A 21,934-nucleotide genomic window follows, 5' to 3' on the forward strand; every position below is an offset into this window, starting at 1 on the left:
GACTTTGTTTTTGTTGATTTAGAGAAGGACTCTGACAGAGTCCCTAGGGAGGTGGTGAAATGAGCTATGGGAAAGCATGGGATTGAGAAGTGGCTGCATAGATTGGTTATAGCTATGTATGTGGGTGCTCAAACCCGGTGCGAGTGCATGGTGATCTGAGCGATGAGTTTTCTGTGAATGATGGCAGCATCAGGGATCAATCTTGAGCCCCTTATTGTTTGTCATGATCAAGGCTGGATTTATGGTAGGGCCAACAGGGCCGTAGCCCTGGGCCCCGCACTGACCCAATGATTACAATCAATAATGCTATTTGCCTCCACTGCTCGAACATAGCTCAATTCGGCTGCCTACCTAGCTAATAATACATCAATGACCAATCATATTAATAATCATGTCTATGAAAAATACTTATATGAAAAAATACGTAAGTAAACAATGGGTAAATTATACTAACACCCATATGCCAGGCAATATTAATGCAGTCGTCACCTCACTACAGGCAATTTCTCAGAAACCGCTGAAAATTGCTTGTTCATCCATCCATCCATCATCGAATCCTACATTGCCCCATGAGGACTGTAGGAGCTCGGGACTAGGCAAGGTGGTCTTGACACTTAAGATGAGAGTGACCAGCCTCACTCATCCCCGAGCGGCATTACATGAACAATAAACCCTAACCACCCCTTGGATATAAACCTGCACCAGCTCAACCCAACTGGAATGACGTAATTACCCAATAAACCACCAGGTGCCAATATTTAGTTATATGGTTACCACCTAGCATAGTAAATGGTTTCCCGGTGCACAGGAAACCATTTGTCTTGTCACTCAGTGTTGAGAAGGAAGGGGAAAGAATGAAGGTAAGACAGAAGAGGGAGTGTAAAGTCACCTTTAGGCAGAAGGATGAGGAAAGAATGAAGGAAAGAAAGAAGAGGATGGAAGGAAAGAAGGATGGAGGAGAGGAAAGGGCAGACACCCGAGAGCAGCACTACATCGGGTGAATGGATGGCGAGTGCCCCCACCAACCACTAATTGCTTGTTTTCAAACCTTAATATCTTGGAAAGTACAGCACATAGTGAAACAAATTAATGACCATTTTACTCATCAACTCTTCTTCTTGTGAATGAAAGTATTCCAAGGATGGTTGGCTGGAGATTATCAAAAAGACATTGGCCTTTGGTCAGTGCAACTAACTGAGAAGTTCAGAAGCAGCAGGATCGAGAAGGGTAATGCAGAAAGTCGTAATGTAGAGAGTGATTACAAGAATTTGGCTGTCCATGACGGAAATAAAACTTGTCATTGTACAAAAAACTTGTTTAGCAGAAAACACACATTATCTGGAGAAGAAATCAATCTCAGCTGTCTTTGCAATTCTGAAGAGAAAGACCGCCTGTTCTGTTCTACGTGCCGCCTGATGTTACACACTAAAAGTCGGTTTACTTCTGGAGTCCAAGACTGGAAACATGCAAGGGAGTCAGTAGTACGGCACAGTAATTCAGATCAGCACAAACAAGTTTGGCCAATAGGGTGCGTTAATGCTGGGCTAGTTCATCTCTATGAGTCAGAATGGCATTATTGGTATGAGGTGCTACAACGGTGCATGGATGTCCTCTTGTTTCTATGTGAACGCGGTCTGGCCATCCAAGGTGACGATGAGGTGATAGGCTCTGTGCATAACAGAAATTACCTGAGAATGATGGAAATTCTTAGCAAGTACTGTACAACACTTTCCTCGCGGCACATCTCTACAAACATGCCAACCATGGATGTGATCAAGTAAACTACCTCTCACTGATGGGATGTAATAAATCAATGTGCAGGGTGGAAAAGTAACATGTGCCACTGTAGCAGAAGTTTGGAAGGCCAAATATTAGTCTTTATACGTGGACTCTACTCAGGAGGTGTTGCACATTGACAAGCTATGTCTAACAATCCATTACGTGTTGCCAGAGGGGCCAGTAGAGCACTTCTTGATGTTCGTACCCTTACTGAATCATTCTGGGAAGGAGATTGCAGAAATACCATAGTGCTGGATTTTCTGCAAATCAAACAAAATTCTGATCTCTGACTGTCAGGATCAATTGTACGCCAGCAACAAGTCTGGAAAATACTGCAGCACCCAGGTACACATAAAAAGTCATTTGCCAAATTTATTCCTTGCATGGCTCATTCTCTGAACCTTGCCAGGATGTGTGCTGCTGAGTGCTGCATGGCTGCTGTGACTATGGTATGATCCGACGGCTGTACGTTAATCTCATGAAGTCAACCTGTCATTGGTGACAACATAGAGATGCACTGAAACACATGCCAGCTGTCAAGTGCTTGTCAGATACACAGTGGTTAGTCAGGGCAGATGCTGCAGAAGCACTGACCAATGGCTACCAGCAGAATATTGCGGTACTAGACAAAAGTCAACCCCCCGCCCCCAAAACCATAACCGGGGGAGGCGGTGGTTCAATCGGTAGAGAGTTGGCCTGCAATCCTTACGGACCCGGGTTCAAATCCCGCTGGGGCAGGGAACAGTTTAAGGATTTGAATTTCATAAAATCAGACTTTACTGATCTACCAGAAGACCCGCCGACATGTCGTAAAAATACCCCCGCTAATACCAATACACCAGTCCTGTATAAGACAGCCCTAGCATGTATTCAGTATGGACGGTGGGTGTTAGCGCCGAAGTGGTGACATGCAGAGGTGTGCGGTACGTAGGAGAACTACTGGGCCTTGAAAGCAGGCTGTGAAGCCTATGCCCAGAGTCGGTCACATAAAAAAAAACGAAGCACGGTAAGTATTCTCAGCTGTTGTAGTAAATATTCCTTCATATTCTCCATCCATTGCCAGACGCCATGTATCCCAAACGGGGTGGTCAAGGGCTTAGAGTTAATTGTTTTTTACAGGGAGGGGCACTAATCCTCCACCAACCCCACTTGACACGTAGGGATGCCAACAGCATCTGGTGTTCCCAGGCGGTCACCCATCCAAGTACTAACCAGACCCAACGTTGCTTAACTTCGCTGATTGGACGGGAAGCGGTGTACTCAAAGTGGCATGGCGATACAGTGTATCAAGTCACCTTATGTACAAATTGACACTTACCTCAAGAAAAATATAGAGTGAAAGCCCTACCCAACTGTAACTGAGCTCACCTAGACATTTCCCCTATCGGAACTGCTTATCTCATCATGACTTACGAAGAAGCAGAGTCATAGTTTCTAATACAGTATATCAAAGGAGAGCAGGTCCTTATTTATCACTGTCCATATGGTCATTGATCTATTGAAAGGGGGTGCGGCTGGGCCTGTGGACCCCTTCACGCATGCTCTCAACGGCAGTGTTTGCAGGGTCCTCAAGAGCCTTACCTCAAGATCGTCCCCATCATTCATCATCTAAAATGCATCTTATATCACCCGTAGTAGCCTAATACTCGGGGGGTCCGAGTCAAGTCTCTCTGATAATATATAGTCCCCCTTTATTGGAGAGATTAGTGTATCAGAACAAAGCTTAATTTAATTTTATTTCTTTTAATGACATAGGTTAGACAGTAAAAATAAAATAGTACAGTAAAACCTCAATATAACAGACTTCAATACGCCGGAATTTACTTTTATCAGAATCGAGGAGCTACCAGACTAAATTCCTACATATCAGAAAAAGTCCGATAAAGCCAGAAGCACTCCTGACTGCCTGACCACCACAATAAGGTAAATAGAAGACATGTTTATCAATGTACAGTACAGTATTATTATATATATTATACCAACTGATTATTGTAGTGAAGCTATAATACAGTACAGTACTGCAATGGTAATGAAAACAGTTTAAAAACTGTTGGTGCAATCTGGACTAGTGTCTGACATATTGGAAAAAGTGCGGGTTAGCAGGGGGAAGTCCAGACGTCACTTTTAATGGAATTTCGCCTTTTTTCGGAATGGTTTAGGCCCCAATTAGTCCATTATAGTGAGGTCTTACTGTAATTTAGATCTGAAGTAAAATTCTATTCTATCTATCTATTTATTGCCAGATGCCTCAATCCCGTTCGGGGTGGCCACAAACAAATCGCCTCCATGTCGCCCTCACACTTTTTTTTTTTATGATCAGTAAAATTTTTTTTACGTGCTTGGATGGGAGCACATAATAGGTTTGATTCAAATTACTACAGAAAAACAATAATTAAAAATATTAATATTTTCATAAACAAGATAAAGCTTTAAACACTTATCTTCCAATTACATTAATCTCTCCAATGAAGGGGGACTATGTACTGTATACATCAAAGAGATTTGACTCAGACCTCCCGTGTATTAGCTCCTACAAGTGGTATAAGATCCATTTTTGATAATAAAAGATGGGGACGATCCTGAAAAGAGACACGTCTAGGTGAACTCGATTACGGTTGGGGAGGGCTTTTGCTCTATATTTTCCATGAGTTTGGTGTCAATTTATGCATAAGGAGATTTGATATATAATTATATAACAAGGTAATATATGATGGAGACTTTATTATAAGAGCTGAGAGTACACTGCACTCACCTAACTCACTGTAATTTCCTTCTGAACTCATGCTGTGAGTTGGAAAAACATAAGTTAAAAAAAACACACCTTATGGGAAAAAATATATTTGATTCTGCCATGGTGTCAGGTAGCCTAGTATAACATTAACGGAACCCCTTTTAACACCATTTAACACTAACACCCTGTCTCAGAAGTATGTACTGAATATCTTATAATGATAAACAATATTAAAAGACATTACATATCCTTGTATGATAATAAAAAATACTGAAAGCATTTTTCTAAATCCTACTGATGACAATGCTTATGTCGATGAGAGATGGGTAACGGTTTCGGCACACTAGCCTAGTTGCAGTACTGGCCACTAGGTGTAGGTGGCATGGGTGGAGAAAACATTGTTCTGATTGGCTGCACAATCACAATGACTGTGTGCTTAAATATGACTGCCTTCCAGTTGGGAGTTGTGGCTACAATACCGTGAGTTAAACATTTCCTCAGAAATAAACCATTTTCTAGTGGAAAAACATGAGTTAAAGCATTTTCCGTGAGTTTGGTGATAATGGTGACTTAGATAAGGACACCGTGAGTTAGATAATTTGTGAGTTAGAAGTCCGTGAGTTATGCGAATGCACTTTACTTACTTTGCTTTGGTTTAGAAGAGGAAACAGCATGGTGGAATGAAGAGGTGAGACAAGCTGTGGTACAAGAAGAAAGCATATAGTGTGTGGACAGGAACCAAAGGCATGGAGGAAATTGAGAGACGGAAGAGAGAGTACTAAGTAGACAGGAAGAGAGCAGTGAAAAGATTAGTAAAACAGTGTAAGAAGAGAGTGCATGAGGAACTTGGAAGGAATTTTGAGTGTTAAGTCGAGGGAATGTAGGGAAATATTGTGGAAGGAGGTAAAGAGAGTTAGACAGTGACAGAGATGTTAGTAGAGGAGTGAAAGATAAAATGGCAGATCGATAGTAGTGAAGTGAGAAAAAGTGAACAGATGGAGAGAACACTTTCAGGAACAGTTAAACATAGAGAATGAAACTAATGCGAGTATAGGTGGCTGGGGAAAGGCTGGGAGAAGAAGGGTAGTGGAAAGGGGGGAAAAGATCAGTAGGATGGAAATAGTGGAAGCAATGAAGAAAGTCAAAATGGGGAAAGTCCCAGGAATTGATGAAGTGTGTGGTGAAAGGCTTATGCATGGGGGAGAGATAATAGCAGAATGGATATGGAAGATGTGCAGACTGCCCTGAGAGGAAGGCAGAGTCCTGGGGGATTGGAAGTCAAGTATAACTATTCCCCTATACAAAGGAATGGGGAAAAAGAAGTGTGTGTTAATCATAGGGGAATTTGTCTTCTTAGTGTAAAATGAAAAGTATATGGTAGGATACTTACTGACAGAGTTAGGGAAGTAACAGAGGAATTAGTTGGAGAAGATCAGGGGGGTTTTAGGAAGGGAAGAGGTTGTGTAGATCAGATATTCATCCTTAGGTCTTTTATGGAAAAGTTTCTAGAGTAGGGAAAGTAGTTGTATGTGGCCTTCATGGATCTGGAGGAAGCATCTGACACAGTGGATAGACAAGGAATGTGGAAAACATTAAGAATATATGGAGTAAATGGGAAGTTGCTGAATGCCGTGAAGAATATATATGAAGGTGCTAAGGCTGCAGTGTGTGTGGATAGTGAACTGAGTGAATGGTATTGCTGTCTCTCTCTCCCTACATTCCCCCCTTCCTCCTCCTGTTACTTCTGTCCATCTCCTATTCACTGTCAAGTCACATCCAAAGGTTATAAAAGAAAATATGAAAAAATTACAGTAAAAGAGGAAACACAAGAAAACTGCATCCCTCACTCTTTTATCATTTGCAAATGTACTTTTGCTCTCTCTCTCTCTGGGTTACCTTAGTTTTGCTCTCTCTCTCTCTCTCTCTCTCTCTCTCTCCAGCAGTGGAGGTGCATGTGTAATGAAATTTCTGCATAAATATTGGCCCACCAAGGTTTTTCAGATGACTAATGGTGATAATCATGATGTACGGGAAACCCTTGCAAGCTGATACTGTGTAATAGAAAAGCATAATATTTGCTTTTGCAGTGTTGAAAAATGCATTAACGAACTGTATCCATTTCAAATTGGTGATGGTTTGATAGTTGGAAGAGTGAAGCAAGCGAAGCCAAACGTGATGGCTTTCCTAGGTATGTCCCCTATTGTGCATTGCGGAAAGAACAAATCATTGTTTTTTTACTCAGCGATTATCAGGGTATGCCTGCTTGTATGTATTTAGTGGGTCTAAATTGTTGTAAATGGGAAAATTGTGGTTTTCAAGTACGGTGCCCAGTACCAATTATGGTAAATCCATTATGTTCTGTGCTTTTGTTTGTGTGCAAATTTGTAATCGTGCATTAGGCTAGGCACGTATTATGCATGATAACCAAAGGATCACGGTACACAAATTTCTCTACTTATAGTACCTATCCTGCTTATTCCTGCAGCTGTTAAAAAAAGTTAATTTCTATGGCTTATAACCTACAATGCATGAATTTTCACCTCATTCTATTGACACACCTGTTAGCCTTTTCATCCCCAAACTACATAAAGATTTTCTTGACATTATATCCAATGACTTGGCACTGCTGTCTATAAAACTTATATACACACACACACATACACACACAAACACAGGTCGCTGACAGAGACAGAGCTCTTCCTGGATTGTGGGGAAATAATCGCTGAATCAGCGATGAAAAGGAGACCAGCCTATTTGTGATTATGTTAACCCGCCGCGTGCCGGCTATTTTTACCCCTATGGGTCACCCCAGTGCCGGCCATTTTTCCACCTTTTTGTTTTTGGCTAAAATGATAGATTTTGATGTGGAAACAATTAATTTCGCCATTAAAATGTTCACCTAGGCTCAGAAATGAGTTTTATCGAGTCCTGCATACTTGTGTACAGGTATAGCCGCTCTCTCATGCTCACCACATACGTGAAAGCCCATTTTCTATATAAAGTATACGCAGGTATTTATGCTGGGAAGGTATAACAATGTTCAGTACACTTTTCTGATTACTTATTACTTCAGCATCTATCACAATTTGCGTGTCTTTCTCACTGTGAATGCATTATCTTACACTTACTTGAAGATAGGTACAACCTGACTTCATTACGTACAGTCCTGGCACTTACAAGAAGGTATTTACAACTTGACTTCACTATACAGTCCTTACACTTACAAGAAAGTATTTACAACTTACACTTACATGAAAATATTTACAAAATGCCTTCACTATGTACAGCACTGTGTGAGGCACACAGGCTGAGTGAGCCAGAGCAAGCGTGAGGGGGGGAAGCGAGTAAGTGTATGGCCTTGACAGCCTGGGGGATGGTAGAGGAACAGTTACCTTACATGCCTGCCAATTTTTACCCGCGAATCTTGAAAAATGCGGTCACAGAGAAGTTTTTTATTTTAAACCATTTTAAAACAGCACTGGCACTGGCTGTGGAATTATGTCAGACCGTTTTAAAATGGCACTGGCACGCGGCGGGTTAATGAGTGCGTGAGTGGTGGTCCCGTCAGACAGTAGTTATTAAAAAAAAAAATTGCGGTTTTTGTCATAAAAATAAGATATAGTGGAAATAGAAAGTCTCCATATGGTTGAATCATGGTGGAAAGGAACAGTGCTTTGTTTACAACTGGCAAGAGGGAGTTTGAGGGCTTCTCCGAAGAGGATGTGGGAAATGGAAGTATCAAGTTGAACCAAACAAGAATAGCAGGAGTAGAGAAAACAGTGGAGAGGAATGTCCAGGAGAGCAAAAAGGTATGGGCAGTAATTAGAGCGTTAAAGGAAAGGAACACTGAGCAGGAAACCGAGATCAAAGTTCTACGAAATAAACTGGAAAAAGTTTGTACATGCAGTGATGAACAAGAAAGAGAAGTTACAGAATTAAAAATGAGTAATGAATCTGCCTCTAATGAAATAAAACAGCCTAAGAGGAAGAATATGAGGTTGGAAGCAGAAAGGGACAGAATGAAAAGCAAACTTGATCAGCATGAATCCAAATCAAGAATGCAAGACCAAAGAAATCGAGGAGCAACATAAGGGGTGGAAGAAGGAAATGTAAATTTGAAAGAGATTATAAAACAACAAAGCAAGGAAAAGGTGGAGAGGGAAGTGGTTAGGGTACTGAGAAGCAGAGAATCTTTAGTTAGGGATGCAGCAGATAAGAAAAAATGTGTAATAATTTCAGGAGTTAAAGAAAAATGTATGACAATAAGATCAGAGAGAGAAAGAGAAGAACTGAGTAAGGTTAACAAAATAATATCAGTAGTCATGGAGCAAAACAACGAAGCTCAAGAACAGTAAACGAAATTATCAATAGAACATGGAAATTATCAGACAAGGAAGGGTTAAAAAATGTTTGGATAGGCAGAGATGCAAATGAGGAAGAAAGAGCTAAAATAAAGGAGTTAGTAAAGGAAGCAAAGGTAAAACACGAACAGGGAACGGAGGAAGAGAAGATAGTGTTTTACTGGAGAGTCATGGATCAGAAATTAAGGAAGTAGTACTAACGGAGGGAGGGAGAAAAGAGTGTATAAAAAACATCAAAAATAATTTGAAGGTGGCATATACTAATGTTGATGGTTTAATATCAGCATGGCTAGAAATCAACGATTTTTTTAGGGCACATGAACCTGATGTTATGTGCTTTGTAGAGACCAAGTTAAGAGAAGATATTGATGTTCATATGGGAGATGGTAAATACAAACTGTGGAGAAGAGACAGAAAAGAAAAAACGGGTGGAGGAGTGATGATAACAGTGAAGAACAACATAAATGTAGATACCATGCAAATGGGAGAAGGCAGAGCTGAACTGATAAATATGAAATTAGAAACTGGAGAGAATAGCAAGAGAGATATGGCGGTAGTGTATATTCCCCCAAAGACAAGAACATGGAGTGATGATGAATACCAGGAAATGTTGTCAGACATGGCTAGTTATTTACAAAAAATGACTGAGAAAAGCAACAATATAATTTTAATAAGTGACTTCAACTGTAAAGAGGTGAACTGGGAGGAATTGGACTCAGGAGGCAACAAAGATTCGTGGGGCACTATATTATTAATTATAACAATGAACAATGTGATGACGCAATGGGTCAAAGAAGAGACACGGTTCCAAGGTGAGGACACACCAGCAAGACTAGATTTATCGTTTACCAAAGAACCTGACGTAACAGAATCTTTGAAATATCCGTGTCCTATTGGAAAAAGTGATCATGTGGTCATTGAGTTCCAGATGATAACAGGGAACATGGAGCCAAGAGACGAGCTTTATAGGCAGGGAAGATACAACTTTGGGAGAGCAAACTTTACAGGATTGAGAAAATTGTCAAAAATGCGGATTGGAGAAAATTCAGAGAAACAAGAGAGATACAGAGGAAGTGGGATATTTTTCTAGACCTCTATAATTTGGGAGTGGAAAAACTTGTGCCAAGAGTAAGGGGGAAAGAAAACATGAAAAAGGAGTGATACCCGTAATCACCAGGCTTGTCCGAGATGCCGAGAAGAGGTCTAGTATGCCTTGTGGACAAGGCGGTGTTAGGCCTATGATGCTGGCTGCCCATGACATCTTAGTTTGAAATGTGCTGTTGCCGTGTGAGGTGCAATCATGTGGCTTCTGTCTCTACCATAGAGTTAGAGCCCCATTGTCCGGAATCCCGGACATACATGGTACATGGAAACATACGCTTCATTTTGCAACATTGCAAACAGCAACCCGTGCTGGGAACTGGAGCATCACGTGGGATGTATGGACTCCATGTGTGCCAAGTTTCAGCAGCATACCTCAAGACTGAGGCTGGCTGCGATCCTTAGAAGATAAAAGTCATTTTTTTCTCCTATTTTTGACAACTTTTTCATTATTCTCCTCTTCTATGCTAGTTTAATTTCAAAATGTAAGTAATAGATAATTTACTTTAGAAATGCATGTATTTCATGTTATGAAATATTAGAATAAAATTTATGCCATTTCTATATATATTTTTTAACCCACAAAGTTTGTCCGGAATACTGTTCATACCTGGTATTAATGTAATATTTCTAGGCCTGGTGATTAATAGAAGATGTATGATAGCAAAAAAAAGAGAGGAACATGGCATGGAACAATTGGAAAAAGAGGCAACAACAGAACAAAGGAAGAATATAAAAGAACTAGAAATGAATACACAAGAATAAGTAGCGAGAAAGAAAAGAATTTTGAAAAAGGTATAACAGACAACTGTAAGGATGAACCCAAACTGTTTTACAGATTTGTCAAAGGCAAACTGAAACAAAAGGAAGGAATCACCAAACTGAAAGTAGAAGGAGAGGTCTATAAAGATCCAGCAATGCAGACTGAAATAATGAACAAATGTTTCCAATTGGTTTTCACTAATGAAAAGGAGTTTGTGGAAGGGAAGGGAGTGACTAGAAATGTAGTGATAAAAGATATAAAGTGGAAGTACAGGAAGTGTATAAATTACCGGAAACTCAAGATGTAAGGAAAGCTGCAGGACCTGATGGAATCTCTAATTGGGTACTGAAGGAATGCAGAGAACAACCGGCGGATAAGATTCACAGTTTAATTGTGTGTTCTCTGGAAGAGGGGAAAATGCCTCAAGAATGGAAGAGGGCAAATGTGGTACCAATTTATAGGGAGGGAAACACGGCACAACCCCTGAATTATAGACCAGTGTCCCTAACCAGCATGGTCGCAACTCTGTGCGAGACAATTCTGAAAGATAGATGGATAAAATATCTGGACGAGATGAATATTTTGGCTGATAGTCAATTTGGATTCAGAAGTGGAAGGTCATGTGTTTCCAACTTGTTGACATTTTACTCAAGAGCAATTGATGTGCTACAGAAGAGAGGTGGTTGGGTGGATTGTATGTACAGTACAATCCCAGCAATCCGGTATCCAGACAAACGGAATACTCAGAACAACGGGAAAATTCAAGGGCTGGTAAAAATGTCAGTAAGTTATAACTGTGCGCCAATTTGAATGGACCGCCAAACCGCCGTTTGATTGTGTCACACGAGGCTGGGGGAAGTCAGACAAAGCGAGGTGAAGGCATTTCCGGCTGATGTAAATCCCTAGCAAATCCTCTTAACCACCCCTCCTCTCCCCCTCTTTCCCCTACTTGAATTCAGTCATCCTCCACACCTTCCAAAAATCACCAGTCTGCGTTTTGCCACCAGACAGTAAACAAGGTCTCTTGCTATTGTGTTCCTCTGATAGACGGTAATTTGTACACTCCAAAATGCCTAAAGTGCAAACTAAACGTAAGCGTATCGTGCTTACCTTGAAACAGAAGCTGGACATATGCAACAGACTTGAAAAAGGCGAACATTATAAAACACTAATGGCTGAATATAAATGTTAATAGGAATAAAAGTTTACTTTGTTGGAAGAAAAATAAATAAATAATGGTAATATGCCTGCATTTCATACGTACATCATTTATTTTATTTTCTGCAAAACAGCTGAGTGGCGGGTGAGGGGTGGAGTGATGGAGGTCAGGTAGGGAAGAAGAAGAACAGTCGGAAACGTAAACAAACTCACGTGGGGGCACAGGTGTTGTGATAATTCTACAGTGCAGTCTTAACACATCATCAGTTCACTAATAAATGTTCAAGCTTTTATTTCTATATTTTATTTTTCAATTTTTATGAGTACAGTACATATAATGAATACAGTAATTCGGTAAACAATGGACTGGTGTAATTTGCAGTACTGCTAGTTGCTAGACAATGCACACGTGCGTTATGACCATGGTGTGTGTTTACAAGGCAGTTTTTCAGGCGGAATCTCTTAGTGTAACCCCTAATGTGACTGGTGAGTACCTGAACTGTATTTACTGCTGTGATAGCCTTTGTATAGATTTGACTTGAAAATCAGAAATACGGGAAAAATCTGTAACCGGGAAGGTAAATTCCCCAAGCCACCCGGTTAACTGGGATTGTACTGTATTTTGATTTGGAGAAGGCCTTCGACAAGGTACCCCATAAGAGACTAATGTGGAAACAAAGAGCATATAGGAGGACTGAGGGGGAACCTCCTGGAATAGATGAGAGACTTTTTGAGAGACAGACAAATGAGGACAGTAATAAAGGACAGGATGTCTGGATGGAGGGAAGTAACAAGTGGAGTCCCACAGGGCTCGGTGTTGGCGCCTGTAATGTTCCTGATTTACGTAAATGATATGGTAGATGGAGTGAACAGTTATGCAAGTTTGTTTGCTGATGATGCTAAGATCTTGAGGAAGGTAGAGGCTGAGGAGGATTGTAAAATCCTGCAGAAGGATCTGGATAGGATACACGATTGGAGCCGAACTTGGGAAATGAAATTCAATACAAAGAAATTGGAAATGGGTAAATGTACCAAGAGGCCATCACTGAATTATTTGATGGTAATGAATCAAACACAAAAGCAAGAGAAGCGAAAGATTTGGGAGTGCTTGTCCAGGACAGTTTGTCACCTGAAAAACATATTAACAAGACAGTTAGAGAGATGTATAAACTCTTGACTAATATTAGAGTAGCTTTTCATTACATGGATGAGGAGATGATGAAAAAATTGATAGTGGCCATGATCTGCCCTAGGTTAGAATATGCAACAGTAGCGTGGTCCCCACACAAAAAGAAAGATATAAACAAGATTGAGAGAATACAAAGAACAGCAACCAAGATGGTCCCCAGTCTGGCAGATCTGTCATACAGAGAGAGGCTGGAAAAGCTGGATTTGCCTTCCTTACAGGAAAGGTTAAAGAGAGGCGACATGATTGCAGTGTTCAGGACCATGATGGGAGTAGAAAAAATTGACAAAGAAGATCTGTTTTTATGGGATAAGAGAGTAACAAGAGGACACGGAATGAAACTGAAGAAGCCAAGCTACTTGAAGGATATCAAGAAATATATTTTTCCTTATAGATGTATAAACCTGTGGGTTAGCCTGGACAAACAGATCGTCCAGTCTAAAAACTTAAATGAGTTTAAAGCTAAATTTAACTTACTGAGAAACAGAGACGGGACCTCACGAGCATAGATCATTTCCTGTAAATCACATTTAGGTAAATACACATACACACACACACACACACACACACACACACACACACACACACACACACACATGCACACTGTCATGCAAATTAATGGTAATAAAACTCAGATATCGAAACAGCAATCAACACATTGTATTGGAAAACTTCTGCTTATTCATTTATATATCAGCTTACTCCTTTCCATGTCCTCCATACCTCTTAAACAACAAACATTATAAAAACCTCAAAATCAGTGAGAAAATACAGTATAGGTAAAAAAATAGCAATGATATTTAAACTAAAAAATAGCATCCACACTCTCCCTTGGTGGCCAGCACCTGTAAATTTACATACAAAAATATAACAATGGTATAAACATATATATGATAAAACCAATCTCCTATGGCCAAGAAAACTAATAAATCTGGAGAGTGGGGAGAGACTGACGAAGAATGGTTCATCCCATATGGTTCATCTCACCTCTGCGTTTCTTGCGACTCCTGGATTCCCGCCCACTGATTCGGCTTTTTTTGTCACGATCCTTTTTGTCTACTGGTCTGTGAAGGAAACGAGGGTCAGAAATGGCTAAGTTAGGTAAATATAATATTAATTTTTTTTTTCAATAATTCAGCTTTTGGCGATAAAATGCCAACTGTTGATCAACGCATACCTTGCACTCATGTCAGACATACTGTAGTCCATTCTAGCAATTCCTTATCCTTTACAAGTTCTATACTACAAAAAGGATATGTGTAGAAAAACATACAAAATACAGTGAACATCTTACAGTACCTCGAGCCTTCCAGATCCTTCAAAAACCTATCGACACGAGCTTTGTATTCTTCATCTTCTTGACTTACATAGGATCCTGGAACATAATATAAATCAACTTTATCCAAATACAATTTCCAAATATTATGGAAAAAAAAAAAAAAAAAAAAAAAAATCACCATTATCAACACAAGTAGCATGTTTTCTATTTTCCTGATGGAGTGGGAAGATCTACAGCATGGTATTTATGCTATTTTTCTGGATCTCCATCAGAGAGGAAAGAAGTGCCAGTTCCAGTTCCTTCCCTTGAGCCACAGGAAACAAGGCTGCTTATACAAGTGGAAGAGTGGAAGACTGCCTGATTCAAGAACAAATTTAATAAAATACCACATAACAATATGTGAATCTTAATATACAGAACAAATGCTGTTAACTTTTTTACAATATCATACCCAGCTGAACCCACTAATAACTGACACATTACTATTCCCTGAATATGGGCCCATAGCCTGGGGGGTCGAGTGGATAGGGCGATACCCCCACCTACCTAAAGGTTTCACTTTATCGTCTGTTTTTTTTTTTTTTTAATAGGTGCAGAGTCACTCTTCATTGTTCAGAACTTTTGTACTGATTCTTGACATCACCTATGCATACACCCAGAACCCCATTGCATCAGGTTTTTGATCAGCCGGCAGCTATGCAAGTTCAGAATCACCAGAAAATGACCCCCCTTTGAAAAGTCTGGCTATGGTCCCGATAACTGAATGCACAATAATAATGTCTCAACTGGGAATATTCTACTTATCTATCTATAGCCAGATGCCATACTCCCGTAAGGGGTGGCCATTTGACTGAGTTTCTGTAGCTGTTTTATGAGGGACACTAACCCTCCACCAACCCACTTGCTGAAACATAGGGAACACATATGGAGTGGTTATATAGTTACTATCCAGCATTGTAAGTGGTTTCCTGGCTTACAGGAAACCACTACCCATGTCAGTCAATGTAAAGAAAAGAGGAGTAATAAAAAGTCAGGAAAGATGGGAGAAATAGGAAGAGAGGAGTGGCAGGCACAGAAAAAGAACAATAAAAGGTAAAGGGAGATGTAAGCAGCACTTCATCATGTGAATGCATGATGGTCGCCACTATCAAATACAATATTTGACCATATTTTTCATTTAAGAAAAAAAGTTTAAAGAAGACTGAAGCAGCACTGAATGGCTCTAATACACTCTCATATTCAATGGTACTTGGTATATTACATATGGTTCCACTTACCTTAGAATAAATATACAATAAATCAGGCAGTATGCAACAAAGTTTCACCAGAATGCCCCCAACAATACTGCATATAATCTGCTCAACTGTGCATTATATAAACAGTTCACTATGGTACCATAACACTACACAGCTTCATAACTGTTACTGTTGAGCCTCCCTGGTCTGTCTGGCCATGTAGACTCATCAACTGCAGGAAAGCAGCCACTCCAGCTGGGCCATCCCATGCAGTGAACCGATGTTCCCTCATGGCAGACGTCTTGCCACAGCCAGACTTGAAGTGTAAGTTTAAAGGCTTGGTTCTCAGAAGGACACTGCATTTGCATGCATCCAACCACTTAGCAAGGGCACCATAGTAAGTTCTACATCACCCTGTGATTTGGCTATGTGGTTACCATCCCGCACTGTACATGGTTTCCTGGGTTGCATGAAGCTATTTGGCATGTCACTCAGTGCAAAGCTACCTAAAGTAAAAAGAAAAGGCATAAAAAGTGACAGAATGGATGGGAGAAATGGGAAAAGAGGTAGGCTAATGTTAAATGGTTTCATGGTTCCCAAGCGAGCCCGAAGTTCAGCTGTTGGGGCAATTTTCATTTTTTTTTTTTTTTTTTTTTTTAAGGACATTTACCTACCTAATAAAGACTCAATTACATACAAACACTAGAGGATTCCCCCCCTTGAATGGAAGTTGTGGGCTTGCCAGGAGGGGGTGGAGTGAAGTTCCTTGGTCAAAAAGAAAGAGCAAAAATCACACATAGCACGTGTGCAGCCAGACTGAGAGGAGAGAGTAGGCTCACTGGGGCGGGAATGCTTAGTGGACCATCATGGCATCCTGCGCAGACACATGACAGCAGTATGTCATATGCTATGAAACCCGCGCTATGACTATCATTGGCTACGTTATGTCTGTTCCCACCGCATTATGACCCTACTTTGCCGCGTTATGACTGTTTGAACCAAAATTTGGGGCCTCTGGCCACATTATGTCTATCATCGCTCCGCAGTGCTGTGTTTAAAAAAATGGGCACCTTCCTCCACTAGCATAATGTCTATCATTTTCATGTTGTGACAAAATTTTTGGCATCAAATTTTGCCTTCCGTGTTACGTGAGTTTCGCGCTATGGGATTGCACGTTATGCGAGCAGTGAATATACATCTATATACAGTAAAAGTCTTGTAATCCGCATGGCTGGGGACTGTGGGTCTTTCGGACTATTGGTTTTTCCGGACTATTGGGAGAACATCTCTGAAAACATTAGATATATGATATATGAATGAGGTGCTACCCAAAAGTTCCAGTAATTTGAATATTGTAGGAAAATAAGTTGTCTTACCTCCTAGTTTTCACTGTCGCCTTCAAAGTAGCCCCATGGGCATGTATACAGTGGTCCCAGCATTTCTTCCATGAGTCCATGCATCCCTGGAAGGTTTCAGGCGTGATGGTCTTCAGCACCTCATGCGATTCTGTCTGGATCTCCTCAATCGAGTCAAATCGACGCCCTTTCTGTTGTAATTTCAGCTTGGGAAACAGGAAAAAGTCACAGGTGGTAAGGTCAGGCGAATAGGGTGGGTGGGGAACGACTACTGTGTTAGTGAAAGCCAGGAACTGCCGAACAACAATTGATGTGTGGGCACGGGCATTGTCATGATGCAGGACCCAGTTCTGGACGTTTGCGGCAGATGATCTCCCTCAGATGCTGCAAAACTTTCCGCTGACAGATTGACTGGGTAGGACGAATTCCTTATGAACAATCCCTTGGATATAGAAGAAAACGATCAACATTGACTTGACACTGCTGCGCCATTGGTCTCCCTTTGCAAAACCACCAAACCACCTACATGCCACATTACAACAGTAAGTGTAGCTCAACAACACATCCACTCACACACACGGCCACAGCCACACTGACGCACAAGGGGTGCCGCTGACATCTAGCAGCAAAAGGCAAAACTGCAAACATTTGGCTCCCTCTGTTCAAATTACTGGAACTTTTGGGTAGCACCTCATACACTCATGATCACTAATTTCTGCCCAGGGGTGCCCCCTTCCTTCCCCTGTATACACAGGGAAGAGGGGAGGGAGGGACAAAGTGAAATTCACCTGCCTCTACCCCAGCTCCCAACCCTCCCCCACACCCCTACCCAACCCCCCACCCCACCCATTATTCTTCACTGGCAGTTACATCTCAAGCTGATTTCATACTTAATACTCTTGGTCCCACTGCTAATACAGACATGGAACACTAGGATACGTCAAAAGAATAGAGTAATACCTCAATATACGATACCCCTTTGATGCGATATCACAGCTTAACGATGGGGGTAGAAATACCACCATACACCACCTAACGATGGCCAAACCACAGTTTAACAATGGGTTTTGATTTTTTTACCTATTTTGATGATATTTTATACTAAAATTGTGTGTTTAGGATGATTTATAAACTGTTTCTAGACTTAGATTAAGGTGTTTAGCCGTAGGTAGGGTGAACATTGTTATTTTGGAGAACAGTTTACTAAGCTTGACTTTTTCCAGACTAATATTTGATGATTTTCAGATTTTATTTGTTGGTTTTAGTGAGTTATTTACAGGTGTTAGGCTTAGGTTAGCTTCCCTGACAGCTGTTAGGACATTTAGATTGGCTTTAAACTTGTTTTTGGGCTCATTTGGGTAGGTTTTGGGGTTGGTTTGATGGGAAACCCAAGGCTGGTAAACACCACATTACCTTAAATGTTAAAAGTACACTGATATACGATACCCTGCCTAACAATGGGGTTTTACCTAACCAATTACATCATTAAACCAGGGTATGTCTGTATACTATAATAATCAACAAGCTGTGGCAAGAAATTAATGCATTATGACGTTGACGGTAAAACAAAAAAAAATAATAATGGCCACCTGAGGCCTCATGTGTTCGGTGCACTGCTTTGAGCAAGGGGACGGGTGTGTGTGTGTGAAGGTCACAGCCTTGCCCTTAGATCGGACTATATAAGCTCTCAGCTCCCTTCCAGGAGGGTAAAAAGCTGACGATCACGACCATCAAGTGATCCTGACCAACCCGGTGAATTACACACACACACACACACACACACACACACACACACACACACACACACACAGTTATGCAAGTCTGTTTGCTGATGATGTAAAGATCTTGAGGAAGATAGAGGTTGAGGAGGATTGTAAAATACTGCAGAAGGATTTGGATAGGATACACAACTGGAGCCGGACGTGGGAAATGAAATTTAATGTAAAGAAATGTAAAATATTGGAAATGGGTAAAAGTACCAGGAGACCATCACTGAATTATTTTTTGGGTAATGAATTAATCACAAAAAGGAGAGAAGAGAAAGATTTGGGAGTGCTGGTCCAAGATAGTTTGTCACCAGAAAAGCACATTAACAAGATAGTTGGAGAGACTTATAAATTCTTGACTAACATAAGAGTAGCATTTCATTATATGGATGAGGAAATGATGAAAAAATTGATAGTGGCCATGATCCGCCCCAGGTTAGAATATGCAGAGGTAGTGTGGTCCCCACACAAAAAGAAAGATATAAACAAGATTGAGAGAATACAAAGAACAGCAACCAAGATGGTCCCCAGTCTGACAGACCTGTCATACAGAGAGAGGCTGGAAAAACTGGATTTGCCTTCGTTAGAGGAAAGGAGAAAGAGGGGAGACATGATTGCGGTGTTCAGGACCATGGTGGGAGTAGATAAAATTGACAAAGAAGATCTGTTTGTATGGGATAAGAGAGCAACAAGAGGACACGGAATGAAACTGAAAAAGTCAAGCTGCTTGAAGGATATAAAGAAATATAGCTTTCCTTACAGAAGTATAGACTTATGGAATAGCCTGGACAAAGGGATCGTCCAGTCTAAAAATTTAAACGAGTTTAAAGCTAAATTCGACTTATTGAGAAACAGGAACGGAAACCCACGAGCATAGTACATTCCGTGTATATCACAATTAGGTATATTAGGTAAATACTTAAATATTTGGAACGACTTAGACAAAGAGATGGTGCATGAGAAAAACATTCATGTGTGTAAAGGTAGACTTGATAAATGTGGATATGGAGACAGGACAACACGAGCATTGCTCAATTCCTGTATACTACAAATAGGTAAATACACACACACAATTTGGGAGTAGAATAATATGTTTCAAGTGTAAGTGGGAAAGAAAACAGGAAAAAGGATTGGTTTAACTGAAGGTGTATGATGGTAAAAAAATAGAAGGACATGGCATGGAACAACTGGAGAACGAGAGGTAATAACAGAACAAAGGAAGAATATAGAATAGAAATAGAAATGAATATACAAGACTACATAAGAGAGGAAGAAAGCAACTCTGAAAAAGGTACAGTATAACTGGCAAACGTAAAGAAGAACCCAAATTATTTTAAAGATTTGTAATGGCAAATTGAAACAAAAGGAAGGAATCACCAAACTGAAAGCAGGAGAGGTGTATAAAGATGCAGCAATGCGGGCTGAAATAATGAACAAATGTTTCCAATCAGTTTTCACTAAAGAAAGGAATTTTGTGGAGAGGGAGAGAGTGACTAGAGATGTACTGATAAAAGATATAAAAGTGGAAGTGCAGGAAGTGTATAAATTACTGGAAACTCAAGACGTAAGGAAAGCCCCAGGACTGAACGGAATCTCTATTGGGTACTGAAGGAGTACAAAGATCAAATGGAGGATAAGATTCACGATTTAATCGTGTTCTCAGGGAGAATGTAAAGTGCCTCAGAAATGGAAAAGGGCCAATGTGGTACCAATTTATAAGGGGAGGAAACACGGAAGAACCCCTGAATTATAGACCAGTGTCCCTGACCAACATTGTCGCAAAACTGTCCGAGAGAATCCTGAAGATGGATAAAATATCTGGAGATGAACATTTTGGCTTAAAGTCAGTTTGGATTCAGAAGTGGAAGGTCAGGTGTTTCCAACTTGTTCAGCTACTCAAGAGAGACTGACATGCTACAGGAGAGGGACGGTTGGGTGGACTGTGTGTATTTGGATTTGGAGAAATCCTTTAACAAGGTAGCCCACAAGCGACTAATGTGGAAATTGGAGCACATTGGAAGACTGAAGGGAAATCTCCCGGAGTGGAGGAGAGACTTCTTGAGAGACAAACAAATGAAGACAGTAATAAAGGACAGGATGTCCGGATGGAGGGAAGTAACAAGTGGAGGTCCACAAGGCTCGGTGTTAGTGCCAGTAACGTTCCTGATTTATGCAAATGATATGGTAGATGGAGTGAACTGTTATACAAGCTTGTTTGCTGATGATGCAAAGATCTTTAGGAGAGTAGAAGTTGAGGAAGACAGTAAAATGCTGCAGGAGGACCTGGATAGGATTCATAGTTGGAGACACATGTGGGAAATGAAATTCAACACAAAAAAATGTAAAATATTGGAAATGGGCAAAAGTACCAAGAGGCCATCACTGAATTATTTGATGGGTAATGAACTGATCACAAAAGTGAGAGAAGAGAATGATTTGGAGTGCTGGTCCAGATAGTTTGTCACCTGAAAAACACATTAACAAGACAGTTAAAGAGAAGTATAATCTCTTGACTAACATAAGTGTAGCATTTCATTACATGCATGAGGAAATTATGAAAAAAATAATAGTGGCCATGATCCGCTCTAAGTTGGAATATGCGGCTGTAGCGTGGTCCCCAAACAAAAAGAAAGATATAAACAAGATCAAGGGAATATATACAAAGAATAGCAAAAAAGATGGTTCGTAGCCTGGCAGATCTGTCGTACAGAGAGAGGCTGGAAAAGCTGGATCTGCCTTCCTTAGCAGAAAGGAGAGAGAGAGGCGACATGATTGCAGTGTTCAGGGCCATGATGGGAGTAGATAAAATTCACAGAAAAGATCTGTTTGTATGGGATGGGAGAGTAACAAAAGGACACAGAATGAAACTGAAAAAAACAAGCTGCTTGAAGGATATCAAGAAAGCTTTCCATGTAGATGCACTGACTTGTGGAATAGCCTGGACAAAGAGATCATCCAGTCTAAAAACTTAAACAAGTTCAAAGCAAAATCTGACTTACTGAGAAATGGAGAAAGGACCCCACGAGCGTAGCTCATATCCTGTATATCACAACAAGGTAAACTAGGTAAATACACACACACACACACACACACACACACACACACACACACACACACACACACCGCTCGCTGGTGCAGTGGTAACGTTCCCGCTTGTCAACTGGTGGACGGGAGTTTGTGCCTCGCTCAGGTTGCGAAAAGTTTCACTGACGAAGTGGGT

The 21,934-nt window shown here is 40.7% G+C and overlaps 1 protein-coding gene and 1 pseudogene across 1 annotated transcript in view; both read right to left on the bottom strand.

The window, feature by feature from the left end:
- Nucleotides 1-21,934, bottom strand: part of LOC145392973 (uncharacterized) — a 327,964-nt gene that overhangs the window by 50,568 nt on the left and 255,462 nt on the right. Inside the window, exons 13-14 of the mRNA XM_080267267.1 lie at nt 14,379-14,454; nt 14,067-14,143 (exon numbers count right to left, since the gene is read on the bottom strand). Of these exons, the coding sequence (XP_080123393.1) occupies nt 14,067-14,143; nt 14,379-14,454 (153 nt within the window). The remainder of the gene's footprint in view (nt 1-14,066; nt 14,144-14,378; nt 14,455-21,934) is intronic.
- Nucleotides 2,943-3,061, bottom strand: LOC145393169 (5S ribosomal RNA; annotated as a pseudogene).

Source organism: Coenobita brevimanus, chromosome 23, assembly GCF_032717465.1.
Source record: "Coenobita brevimanus isolate Jiangsu-jjx chromosome 23, ASM3271746v2, whole genome shotgun sequence".
In the NCBI taxonomy this organism is placed as follows: Eukaryota; Metazoa; Arthropoda; class Malacostraca; order Decapoda; family Coenobitidae; genus Coenobita; species Coenobita brevimanus.